The 14,032-nt window shown below is 37.6% G+C and overlaps 1 protein-coding gene across 2 annotated transcripts in view; it reads right to left on the minus strand.

Annotated features, from left to right (window-relative positions):
• ZFYVE9 (zinc finger FYVE-type containing 9) overlaps positions 1–14,032 on the minus strand; it is a 103,419-nt gene that overhangs the window by 63,856 nt on the left and 25,531 nt on the right. The window contains exons 3-5 of one of the 2 annotated variants that reach the window (XM_068963562.1): positions 6,431–6,530; positions 3,839–4,015; positions 2,006–2,175 (exon numbers count right to left, since the gene is read on the minus strand). In XM_068963562.1, the coding sequence (XP_068819663.1) occupies positions 2,006–2,175; positions 3,839–4,015; positions 6,431–6,530 (447 nt within the window). The remainder of the gene's footprint in view (positions 1–2,005; positions 2,176–3,838; positions 4,016–6,430; positions 6,531–14,032) is intronic. The other variant, XM_068963563.1, reaches the window with a different exon arrangement.

The raw sequence follows: 14,032 nt of genomic DNA on the forward strand, positions 1-14,032 counted from the left end.
GCAAAAACAAACACAAATTAAGGATTTTACACGAAATATGGCCTAAATGCTTCAAAAATATTAATGATGTGAAAGAGAAAAAAAAAGTGGGAGAACTGTTCTCAATGAAAGAAAATCAAAGAAACATAAGAACTAAATAGAACTGTGATCCTTGATGGAATCCTAAATAAAAAATATATATTTTAATAAAAAATTATATATATAAAATATATATACATACATATGTATAAATAAGAGAATAAGAACATCATGGAACAACTGGAGAAATCTGAATATGAACAATATGCTTGATGATAGAATTATATGTTAAATTTGTTTCTCATGTAATTGTACTTAAGTAAAAAAAAAAAAAAAGACTTGTTCTCAGGAAACATAGGCTGAAGTATTAAAGTGACAAGCTGCAATTAATCCTCAAATGGTTCCTCAAAAAAACGTATGTGTGTGTGTAGAGGTAAAGCAAATGTGGCAAAATGGCAACAACGGGTGACCATGGCTAAAGAGTAAATCAGCATCCACGTACTATTCTTGCAGCTCTGCTGTGGGTCTGAAATATTTCCACATAAACAACTGTAGGAAAAATACATTTTCTTGACAAAGTCATTGTATAGATGCAAAGAAGAATCAGTCATAGTTCTTGCTACTGTCCTCTGCAGCCATAGAAAAATCCCCCAAACAGACTTAGAAATACTTGAAGACAGTGACATGGTTTACTGTACTTTCACCAAAAAGGAAACTTAGCTCTGTGTGTCAATAAATTTAATCTTAATAACATGCAATTTCAACTACAACCAAATCCAAAAATCATGTAAATTTCTAGAAAAATATTACTGAACATAAATATAAATAAATAGTAACCATAAAAACTTGAAAACTAGCAACATTATCCAAATTCTGATCCTCTTACTTTACTTAAAAAAAAAAGACAAACACACATAGCTGGAATTAATCACCTTATTGTAATCTTGACCACCGTATTAAATGGGCAAATAGTAACACGATCAGGACTCACTGTATAAACAATCCTATGTGTATACTTTCTAATTATGGTCCCAGGTGGCTCTATTCTTCACGGACTCAAAAAAAATGAAGATAATATTTGTCCCCTTCTGAAAATAAACCTCCAAATTGTGACCAGTATATCCTTAGAGACAAAGTGAATGTGACCACACAGTATGAGCTCATTTCCTCAGATAAACTAAATTAATCTTTCACCCATTAAGTCAGTGGATTTTCAACTTATTTTTAAGCTTCAGAATCCCTTTTTAAAAATCTTACATGGAAACGCTACAGATAGACCAGAAAAGAGCAGAGATACTCAGACTGAAGACAAAGGGACAGATTAATTCCTCAGCCATCTTCCTATTTCCTGGCCCTTCCTCACCACAGCAACTTCTTGGAGGCTATCACAGAACCTGGGGAATATGATTTTAAAAAGCTTGTGTATCCCGGGACCAGGGTTTCCCTGGTGCCTTGACAGCAAAAGAATCCGCCTGCAACGCAAGAGATGCAGGAGATGTAGGTTCAATCCCTGGATCGAGTAGATCCCCTGGAAGAGGGCATGGCAACCACCTCCAGTATTCTTACCTGGAGAATTCCATGGACAGAGGACCCTGGCAGGCTACAGTCCATGAGGCTGCAGTGTCAGACATGGCTGAGTGACTGAACACACATGTATATGTGTATCAAGGGACCAGGATTCCCCCCAGCACAACCTCTAGCTACAGTGGTAGGCTGAGCTCACCCAAGAACAATCTTTATAAGAAGCTTTCTCCTGAAAAAACTTCCAAATATAGAGCAACAAGAACAACTGATTTTGCCACATTTATTTTACCCCTAAATGCACACACAAGCAGGCACACACACGCACACACACATGTACGAAACTGTATCAAAAGTCTATAGGGTTCCACAGAAAGGTCACTCAATCCGGAAAAAGGCAAGACAGAGGCAGCACAATGCTGAGAAAAGAAAGTACTCACTTTTAGTTGTTGTTTTATTTTCTTACCTCTGCTGGTAGAGGACTGGTAGCTGCTGGCTTGACTGGGTCGTGTGCCACAGCCAGGGTTCCTGCAGAGGAAGTTCCATTCATGGTTAATTTGGCTGCATCAGCAACTTCTCCATTAGGCAAGATCCCATCAGCAAACCAAACTCGCCTCTGCTCTCTGGGCTGAGCCACTTGAGGAGCCAGAAAAATAAAACAGGCATCACTGTGACATTGGTAGGGTTTCTAACACCAAGAAGAGAAGGTCACCAATTTCAGATGTACAAAGAAACCACTACTTAGCATAATTATAAACATAACTGTGACGGCATAAAAGTGGTTATCAGTTAATAAAATACACATTTAAATATATTCCTTTCTTCTACAACTAAATATATTCCTTACTTCTATAATCCATTAATTCTATAATCTTTAAACATAGTTTTAAAGATTTAAAACACTTTGCTTTAAAATATTAAACACACCTATGATTGTCACATACTCTGTCCTGTTAACACAAACAGATAAACTAAGGAAAATGTTTGAAGTGCATAGGAAATAAACATCAGGGAAAAAATATCTAGAAATAGACGTCCACATCTCCAGAAAGTATGAAGTTTCTGTAGGAATAAAGTATCTATCTGGAAAAGTGATACAGCATTTTGAAAGGGCAAAAGATGCCCTGAAGAATGTTGAAGAATCATTAACTCATAAAAGAAGAGCTGGCACAGATATGAAAGAACTGGGAAGCAAACTGACCAGATCTTTGGCTGAAGTGTAGCTGAGAAAGAAAAAGACTGATCTGGCAGTGCGAAAGTACTCTGCATTTTAGTAAAAGGATGGGGAAAAGCTGGAAAACTCAGTCCAGAAAAACGATCTCTTCAAATCCAGTTTTGAAAATCAATTCAAACAGTGAAAACAAAGAGAAACTAGGGAAGAACAACAAAAACAACAAAAGACGTAAAGAGGATAAAGATTTTAAGAAAGAAAACCTGAGCTCATTAAAACACGAGAATGACTAAGGGATGATCTGAAAAGAGGAGGAAATGGGGGAAAGTATGATAATGTCAATAGAAGTTTTTGATCTTCAAAAGGGGAGGGGGGCTTTTTAGCAAGGGGAAGGGAATATTGCTAGACAAAAAAGTTATAAAATTAATGAAAGAAGACAGAGTTTAATTATTAAGGGCGACTTACTGACAAGATCATTTTAAAGAAATAAATAATTGCTATTTTTGCTATTCATAATCCCCTGAACTTAACAAAGTGCCTTTCATCTAACAAAACTATTATCATAAAGACATAATAAACTAAAATAAGTTGAGTCTATAATTTTCCATCTATCATATGCTATCATCAGAATTAAGGGTTGATTTTATAAAGATCTGTGCACCTAACACAGTATTTTCACATTTTTATATGGATAGATTTTTTTTTTAATGGCAATATATATTCCAAAAATCAATACTAGAATGGGCTGTTCAGAAAAAAGAATTCTCATTTTTATCACTTCTTAAAGTCCTACAAAGAATACTAAGGTAGGTATGAGGCTAGGATTTTTCAGGCTGACTTCAAATTCTTCAACTCTTTTCAAGTAAAAACAAAGTAATTACTCCATTCTTAAGTGGGAGAGGGTATTGGCATATTTTTAGAGGTGCCTCCAAAATATCAGGCAATACAATATTATTCGTTATTTGCCCAGAAATAGTCTCAAGACATTTCTCACCTGTGCTTCCGCTTTAATAACCACCCAAAGGGACTTATCTGCAGTGTTAAAGACTTGTGATGTAAAATCACATCAGCACCTTTTCAGAGGAACTTGGTGAGGAAAAAGAGAGAGAATAGCACATGATCCCCTACCTTCTGCTCCAGGGTGCTTTAAAACTCCCACAGGTACCATCACAGTGGGAGGTGGAGAGCTCAGGGCTCCTGAGGCCTGAGCTTGCTGCAAGGGAGGGATAGTAGAACAGTATTCAGCAGGATTGTTAGGGTTAGGGCTCTGGCTTGAGGCACTCATCATGTTCTCCCAGGCTTGAGCTAAAGCAAATACAGACACAATCAATGTGAATGGATTGCAAAATATGGACATCAAGACCTCCACAATATTGGATAAATAATGTAGTTCCTCCTCATTAACACTCATAGTATGTCTCTCTTCCAGCTAATAAAGGTATTAAGGAGATAGGTGATTTTATTCAGTAAAGGAGACCATGTAGTTAAGTAAACTATTTGGAAGCAACAAATAAGAATTACATGATATTTCTGATACAGACTGATAGCAGATTAGTCTTGAGGTTAATGATAGGCTCCTGGCTCCTTTAAAGAGGACCACACATTACCTTAAGAGGGAGTAAAATAATTTTAAACTTATTAAAGATTTACAATTGGGATAGCATTTAGACATTTCTGGCGGTGGGGCAGGTTTAATATTTAATGCATTAAAAAAAAAACTCAGGGGCTAAAAGAGCAAAACTCTGTTGTATGATATTTTTTGTTTCAATTCTAGATTTTTAGGCTTTTCTCAGCTGAAGTAAAATCTCATTTGAAAAATTCTGAAGCCTAAAGCTCAGAAGAAAACATCTTAACATTTCTGTGAATTTTCCTTTTGTGCAATCATTACCCTGTGTAAAAGTATACAAGAACAACCATTTCACATCTCTGTGAAATCTCCTGTGTCTCAAAAGCACAGGACCCATTTGAACATGAAAATGTGCCAATATCATGTAAGTGCCATCAACCAGTATGAATGATCACAAATGTGTTAAGGTTCTGTATACTCCATAATTTTACTAACTAAATATTGACATATCAATTATTGTCTTCAAAGTAAACAGGATGAAAGATGCTACAGAAATGAAATATATAAATTTTATTATCTAAGGTTCAGGTAATATCACACGCTCAGGAATAAAATCACCCAATTTTTGGAGCATTTTTAAAAAAATCTCATTCTGCATCAAAGAATGATCCACAAGATTTTGAATACTTGTTGCCTCCAAACTGCAGGACAAAGCTCAAAACAACAGTTATGTTCCTTTGAAAGCACTGGCAGGAAGAGGGAAGGAAGAGAAAAGGAGAAAGGGAAAAAGGGACAGGGAACACCGAAAAGCATCAAATTAAATATTCAGTAAAAGACCAGGCTAAGCCATGCGAGAGGAAAGAGGCTGGAAAAACCAGGAAAAGAAGAATTTAGGATCCCCTGTTAAGGGCATCCTTGGCTTAATAAAAAAAGTAAGTATTCCATATGAATCCTCTGCCATTTCCTTCATCTTCAGCTATGCCAAGTTAAAAAAACAAGCTATCAAGTTGGAAGACCTCATCAAATAAAAGAGGTATTGTGTACTGTAATTAAGCAGCATGCTATTATCTGTGAATAAATATCTGACAATGAAATGATCACTGAGTGAAATAACCACCATCTGAAAAATGACCCTTAAGAGTAAAGAGAATGAATTCATATTTGATCAAAATTATAAGAATTCAGAAATGGGAGGAAACTAGGTGGATCATAGGAAATCAGAAAAGATCAGATTAAATAACATGCAATAGGTTAATAAGCCAGCAACAGGAAAACATCACTATGAGCAACGCAGACACAAAGAGCAGGAGGGACTTTGAGCAGATAAGTTTCAGCCTCCAGGAGCCACACTATCCTGGCGTAAGCAGCACTGGTATCTAACTCCAACATTTCACGTCTATTAGTAACTGTTCTGGCAACTGTACAAAGATGCACTCAAAGAGAAAACACCAAATAGTCTGATCAATTTTATTTTATCTTTTTACAAGAATACTCCGGGGGTTGGTTGGTTTGTTCGGTTTTAACTAAAATGCCCTTGGATTTATTTCCAGTCCTGCAAAAGGTGAACAAAGGATAAGCTATATTTACCTTTTCCTGGCCATATTCTTTTACCATATAAGTAAATTCAAAATCATTATCCTCATAGCAAATCTAACTGGTACTAAGGTGATAAATGACAGAAAAATGCAATTTTCTTTGATCCTAGATGCTAAAAATATTTATTTTTCACAAGATGAGTGGACCAAGGTGTTAATAAGAATATATTCAGTCATTAAGGTATTCCCTAGAAACAGAATTCTTCCCTTGAAAGGAAAACCTCAAGCCAGTTTCAATATTTCATCAATTTAGTGGTCAATAGCCCCCTCCCCCTTCAACTCCAGTTACTTCACAGGAACATTAACAGCAATGTAGCACCAGATTTCCACAAAAATTTCCATTCTTCCTGCAAAACTTACCTGAATTTAGCAATTATTCATTAAACTAGGCACAGGAATTCTGAAATACTAAGATATTTTCAAATTTTTCTGTTAAAGTTATTACATTTGAGAAGGTGAGCAACTTGAAGAGCAAGGCAGGAAAAATCAGGAGTTTTTTCATTGGCATTCTCTTGTTCTGTTTCAGTAACTGTGAATTCAACCTGTTTTAATACTTACCATTCATTAGCACTGAATGGCAGATTACACATACTCTAGCTTCCTTTCTATCCATGTATAACAGTTTACATTTCAGGCTACAGCAGGAAGCACAAAAAACCTGCAGGAAAAAGAACATACTAAATTTACTTAGGATCACAGTATAAAGGAAATAAACCAATACTGATCAACACTGTGGAAAGGAAACCATATTAATACAACACTAACAACTTCAAAGTGAAGTCACTCAGTCGTGTCCGACTCTTTGTGACCCCATGGACCCCTGTGGACTGTAGTCTACGAGGTTCCTCCATCCATGGGATTTTCCAGGCAAGAGTCCTAGAGTGGGTTACCATTTCCTTCTCCAGAGGATCTTCCCAACCCAGGGATTGAACCCGGGTCTCTTGCATCATAGGCAGACACTTTACTGTCTGAGCCACCAGGGAAGTCCTAAAAACTTCAAAGGAAAATGCAATTGAGGAAGCTGGGTGTGGAGACTGTATTCAAAAGAAAGAAGAGATGAACATGTCTGTCAAAAATAAGGAAAGTTAAATTGCTGACTGAGAACAGAAATTTTTAGCCAAGACTACACAGCAAATATATACATGCCCAGTCTCTTTAGTCATGTCCGACCCAGGGAGAGAGCCCACATGCCCCATGTCTCCTGCACTGCAGGAGGATTCTTTACCACTGAGACACCGGGGAAGCAAATACATGGCGGGGGAAAAAAATCTAAGCTGTCTTTAGGCAAAATTTCTGTTCAAAATATCATACAACTTGGGTGTTTAGACCAGTAACATCTGCTATTTCTGTTTAGAGTCAATATTGTTGTTCAGTCACCAAGTGGTGTCCGACTCTTTGTGACCCCATGGACTGTAGCCCTCCAGGCTCCTTTTGTCCATAGGATTCTCCAGGCAAGAATACTGGAGTGGGTTGCCATGCCCTTCTTCAGGGGATCTTCCCAACCCAGGGATCAAACCCAGGTCTCTTAGTCTGCTGCAACGGGAGACAGGTTCTTTACCACTAGTGCCACCTGAGAAGCCCTTAGCTTTCCTGCCAAGAAGCAATCGTCTTCTAATTTCATGGTTGCAGTCACCATCTGTAGTGATTTTAGAGCCCAAGAAGAGGAAATCTGTCATTACTTCCACCTTTTCCCCTTCTATTTCCCAAGAAGTAATTGGACCAGGTGCCATGATCTTAGCTTCTTAAATATTGAGTTTTAGGCTGGCTTTTTCACTCTCCTCTTTCACCCTCATCAAGAGACTCTTTAGTTCCTCTTCTCTTTCAGCTTCAGCCATTAAAGTCATATTATCTGCATATCTGAGATTATTGATATTTTTCCAGGCAATCTTGATTCCAGCTTATAACTCATCCAACCCGGCACTTCACATAATGTGCTATGCAAACAAGTTAAATAAACAGGGTGACAATAAACAGCCTTGTCATACTTCTTTCTTAATTTTGAACCAGTCACTCTTCCACATAATGTTCTAACTGTTGCTTCTTGACTCCAGGTTTCTCAGGAGACAGGTAAGATGGTCTGGTATTTCCATCCCTTGAAGAGTTTTCCACAGCTTGTTATGATCCACAGCCGAAGGCTTTAGCATAGTCAATGAAACAGAGGTAGATGCTTTTCTGGAATTCTCTTGCTTTCTCTACGATCCAGCAAACGTTGGCAATTTGATCTCTAATTCCTCTGTCTTTTCTAAGTCTAGCTTGAATATCTGGTAGTTCTTGGTTCACATACAACTGAAGCCTAACTTGAAGGATTTTGAGCATAACCTTACTAGCATGGGAAATGAGTGCAATTGGCCGGTAGTCTGAACATTCTTTAGTATTGAAGATTGATCTTTTTCCACTGCTGCATTTTCCAAATTTGCTGGCATAATGAGTGTAGCACTTTAATAGCATCATCTTTTAGGATTTTAAATAGCTCTGCTGGAATTCCAGCACTGCCACTAGCTTTATTGGCAGCAGTGCTTCCTAAGGCCCACTTGACTTCATACTCCAGAATGTCTAGCTCTGGGTGAGTGACCACACCATCGTGATTATCCAGGTCATTAAAATCTTTTTTTGGTATAGTTCTTCATATATTCTTGCCATCTCATCTTAATCTCTTCTGCTTCTCTCATTTCAGTCCTTGATTATGCCCATCTTTGGAGGAAATGTTCCTTTGATATTTCCAATTTTCTTGAAGAGATCTCTAGTCTTTCCCCTTCTGTTGTCTTCCTCTATTTCTTTGCATTGTTCATTGAAGAAGGCCTTCTTGTCTCTTCTTGCTGTAACTCTGCATTCAGTTGGTTATACATTTCCCTTTCTCCCTTGCTTTTCACATCTTTTCTTTCCTCAGCTATTTGTAAAGCCTCCTCAGACAACCACTGTGCCTTCTTGCATTTCTTTTTCTTTGGGATGGTTTTGGTCACCACCTCCTGTACAGTGTTATGAACCTCCAACTACAGTTCTTCAGGCACTCTGTCTACCAGATCTAATCCCTTAAATCTATTCGTCATCTCTACTATATTATCAGGGATTTGATTCAGGTCATACATGAATGGCCAAGTAGTTTTCCCTACTTTCTTCAATTTAAACCTGAATTTTGCTATAAAGAGCTGATGATTTGAGCCAAAAGTGAGCTCCAGGTCTTGTTTTTGCTGACTATATACAGCTTTTCCATCTTTAGCTACAAAGAATGTAATCAATCTGATTTCAGTACTGACCATTTGGTGATATCCATGTGTAGAGTCATCTCTCGTATTGTTGAAAAAAGGTGTTTACTATGACCAGTGCATTCTCTCTGTGTGACTCCATGGACTGTAGCCTGCCAGGCTCCTCTGTCCATGGGATTTTCCTGACAAAAATACTGGAGTGGGTTGCCATACCCTCCTCCAGAGGATCTTCCTGACCCAGGGATCAAACCCACATGTCCGTCTCCTGCACTGCAGGCAGATTCTTTACTGCTGAGCCACCAGGGAAGCAAATACATAGGAGGGGAAAAAAATCTAAGCTGTTCTTAGGCAAAATTCCTATCCACAAACACATAACATGAGTGTTTAGATTAGTAACATCTGCTATTTCTGTTTGAAGAGGCAATATAGCAGGTGAAATAAACAAAGACCGGGAATTCTGGGCTTTCACTTCTGTTTTTTTACTACCCTTATGTGTGGAATAATAATCATACCAGCTGCTTTCATTGGTTTGCTACGCAAGCCAGGAAAGATCAAAATACAGAGTTTAACCATAAAAGCAAGCACAGCCCCAGCTACAGGGAATCAAATTTCCAGCACCTTATTTCCACTTTCCAGGGTTGGTTCCCGACAATCTTACTTCTTTTCCCTTCCATACCAGGCAACAAGAATCTCCTTAGCTCCCTGTTAAGATTTATTTTCTTGAGAACTCATTAATTCCTATCAGAGAGAACTTCATACAGGTAGAAAGGTGTTCCCAGCAGTGCAAATTTTACTAGTCCAGTTTTTATGGCCAATAAGTATCCTGTATCTTACATAACTGAAACAAGAGATGAGGTCCTATTAAAGACAAAGTGAGAGCAATCACCTCTTCTTCTACTAGGTATAATTAATCTACCTAGTTACCACGATTACCAATTTACATTTTCAGAGGCTTCCCATTATCAAAACAACTCTGTGGTATAGGGAGAACTGGAGCTATATTACCTTATTTTCTATCAGAGGAAACTAAATTTGGATCATTAAATGACTTGCTCAGGTTCACAGGAAACTATATGAATACTAGGCACTTAACATACATGTATTATCTCATCTAAACTCATAAATTCTATGAAAGCATTCATTCATAATTAACAGAGTTAAATAAATATGAAGTAAAACTACTCTGTCATAGAGCTAGCAAGCTACATAATAGGTTCGAAACACTGTATTGGAGGCAGTTACCAAAACCATCCCAAAGAGAAAGAAACGCAAGAACACAAAGTGGTTCTTTGAGGAGGCCTTACAAATAGCTGAGAAAAGAAGAGATGTGAAAGACAAAGAAGAAAGGGAAAGATATACCCAACTTAATGCAGAGTTCCAGAGAACACCAAGGAGAGATAAGAAACTCTTAAGTGAGCAATGTAAAGAAATAGAGGAAAACAACAGAAGGGGAGACAAGAGATTTCTTCTAGAAACTTGGAGATACCAAGGGAATAATTCATGCAAAGATGGGCACAATAAAGAACACAGATGGCAAGGACCTAACAGAAGCAGAAGAGATTAAGAAGAGGTGGCATGAATACACAGAAAAACTATACAAAAAAGGTCTTAATGACCCAGATAACCACAATAATGTGGTTACTATTCTATAGCCAGACATGGAGTGTGAAGTCAAGTAGGCCTTAGGAAGCATTACTACGATCAAAGCTAGTGGAGGTGCTGGAATTCCAGCAGAGCTATTTAAAATCCTAAATGATAATGCTTTTAAGGTGCTGCACTCAATATGCCAGCAAAATTGGAAAACTCAGCAGTGGCCACAAGACTGGAAAAGGTCAGCTTTCATTCCAATCCAAAAGAAAGGCAATGCCAAAGAATGTTCAAAGTACCGTACAATTGCACTCATTTCACATGCTAGCAAGGTAATGTTCAAAATCCTTTAAGCTCGGCTTCAACAGTACGTGAACCAAGAACTTCCAGATCTACAAGCGGGATTTAGAAAAGGCAAAGGAATAAGAGTACAAATTGCCAACATCTTTTGGATCATAGACAAGCAAGAGAATTCCAGAAAAACATCTTCTGCTTCATTGACTAAGTAAGCTAAAGCCTTTGACTCTGTGGACCACAACCAACTGTAAAAAATTCTTAAACAGAATATCAGACCACTTTACCTGTCTCCTGAGAAACCTACATGCAGATCAAGAAGCAACAGTTAGAGCTGGGCATGGAACAACAGACTGGTTTAAAATTGGGAAAGGAGGACATCAAGGCTGTATGCTGTCAACCTCCTTATTTAACTCCTTTATGCAGGGTACATCATAGGAAAGGCCAGGCTGGACGAATCACTAGCCAGACAATCAAGACTCCCAGGAGAAATATCAACCTCAGATATGCAGATGATACCACTTTAATGGCAGAAAGCAAAGAGGAACTAAAGAACCTCTTGATGAGGGTGAATAGAGGTGAGTGAAAAAGCTGGCTTAAAATTCAAAGTTCAAAAAACTAAGATCATGGCATCTGGTCCCATCACTTTATGGCAAATAGATGGGGAAAAAGTAGAAACAATGACAGATTTTATTTTCTTGGGCTCCAAAACCATTGTGAATAGTGACTGCAGCTACAAATTAAAAGACGCTTGCTCTTTGGAAGAAAAGCTATGACAAACCTAGACAGCGTATTAAAAAAGCAGAGACATCACTTTGCCGTCCATATAGTCAAAGCTATGATTTTTCCAGTAGTCATGTAGAGATGTGACAGTTGGACCATAAAGAAGACTGAGCACAGAAGAATCGATGCTTTTGAACTGTGGTGTCGGAGAAGACTCTTGAGAGTCCCTTGGACTGCAAGATCAAACCAGTCAATCCCAAAGGAAATTAATCCTGAATATCCATTGGAAGAACTGATGCTAAAGCTCTAATACTTTAGCCAGCTGATGCAAAGAGCTGACTCACTGGAAAAGACCCTGATGCTGGGAAAGACTAAGGGCAGGTGGAGAAGGGGGTGACAGAGGATGAGATGGTTGGACGGCATCACTGATTCAACGGACATGAGTTTAAGCAAGCCCCCAGAGATACTGAAGGACAGGGAAACCTGACATGCTGCAATCCATGGGGTGGAAAAGTCAGACACAACTTAATGACTGAAAAACAACAGCTCATTACAATGCTCTTAACACCACAATTCAACACAATTGCAGTTTGAGAAATTAACTACCTCCAGCAGCAGCAGCAGCAGCGGCAGCAGCAGCTGCTGCTGCTGCTTCCCAAGAAGCATAACCAAGTGGCTATGTTTTAAGACCAGAGGACAAAAAAATCTTGAGAAATTGATCCTGAGATTGTAAGCCAACAGATTATTTTAAAGTTCTTTTAATTCAGGGTCTTAAAAGGTTTTGCCGTATTCACCACCAAAATCCTCAGCGGTGAACAAAACTGAGTGTAAGTCAAGTTATTCAAAAGTAATTTGCAACTTAATGTATAATTTTATTTAAAATAACAAATTGCCATCTAGCAAAATACAAATCAGGGTTTCTTCACCCTTCTTTTTTAATTAAGTATAAAAGTGTATAAAAGTACAACATATTAATAGGGTTTTTTTTTTGAGGGAAAGTGTTTTATTTTTGTATTGATACTACTGTCACTCAACTCTGCAGGGGAAAACAGAGAAAAAAGGAGCCAACAATGGACAAAAATTATTGCCTTTAAATGCTCAAAGGTCCAGGTGATGTCTATGCAATAAACCTATTAGGTTTTTAATTTTTACCCTCTCCATCACATTTATGGGAAAAAAGCATGAATTATACAGCCAAAAAAAGGCCTTGGTTGGTTTCTAGTTCCACTTAGTTTCTTCAATTGTAAAGTAGGGATAATATCACCATTTACACAGGTTTACTAGAAAGATTAAATTAGATAATAAACAAAATACTCAGCATGTACTAAATAAATGTTAGCTCCCTTCTCATTCCCTCCTAGCTGGCTGCCCAGGAACTGTGTGGTCACAGTCCAGGTGTTGCTAGAGAAGTGGCCCTAGTACCAAGGACTTCAATTCCACCATTCTCTTATTCTGTTTTTTCCTAAAACCATTGCAAATTGCTTTCGAGTATGGACTCTGCAAGTCAGAGAGTCTGAGTTAGAATCCTAACTCTAACAGTTATCTGCTGTGTGATTTTGAACAAGTTATTAATCATTTTAAACCTATTGCAAAATATGGATTATAACACTAGCTATCTCCTAAAGAGTTAACATATACTAAATAAGATAACATAATCAGCATTTAGAAGTGTCTGGCATATGGTAAACATTCAATAAATATTAAATGAGAACATTATCTCATTCTCCTCACCATCACTACCACCATCATCATCAATCTGCCTCCAACTGCAAAGCATCTGCAACTTTGTAATTGTTTTGTTACTTATTATATTTCATATACTAAAGCTTTGTCATCTACAGAAATATGAGCAGTATGTTTTCATACAGTGACCATTCTTATACTGTTTTTGCCTCTCTTTAATTAAAAACAGAACACTAAGCAATAAATAATGCTCACTGAACGAATCAATGAGTAAACAAATAAATGGAAATAGATGAACAGATGGCAACATAGATGGGCCCTTTAGGACTATCCTTGCTTTTCCAATAGAAAGTGCTTTTATTGCAAAGACAATGTAACAATTTAAAAATGTCTCCAAAGACAAATACTGACCCTATCCCAAGAATGGATTGGACTAGTACAATTTGGCTGAAAGTTTAATACAAAGTCTCACAGGGCTATGAAAATTTCAATTTTCTACTAGGATTTACTTTCCCACTCCAAAATAACTAACAATTTTCTGAAACCTGCATCGTCTAGCCCTATTTCACCTTCTCTCAATATTTATATTTTCGATATGAAATATGAGCCAAGATTTAGAAATTTCTTAATGCTTTCACCACTAAATACAAAAATTCACCTAAATACAAAA

This window comes from Capricornis sumatraensis, chromosome 2, assembly GCF_032405125.1.
Source record: "Capricornis sumatraensis isolate serow.1 chromosome 2, serow.2, whole genome shotgun sequence".
Taxonomy (NCBI): domain Eukaryota; kingdom Metazoa; phylum Chordata; class Mammalia; order Artiodactyla; family Bovidae; genus Capricornis; species Capricornis sumatraensis.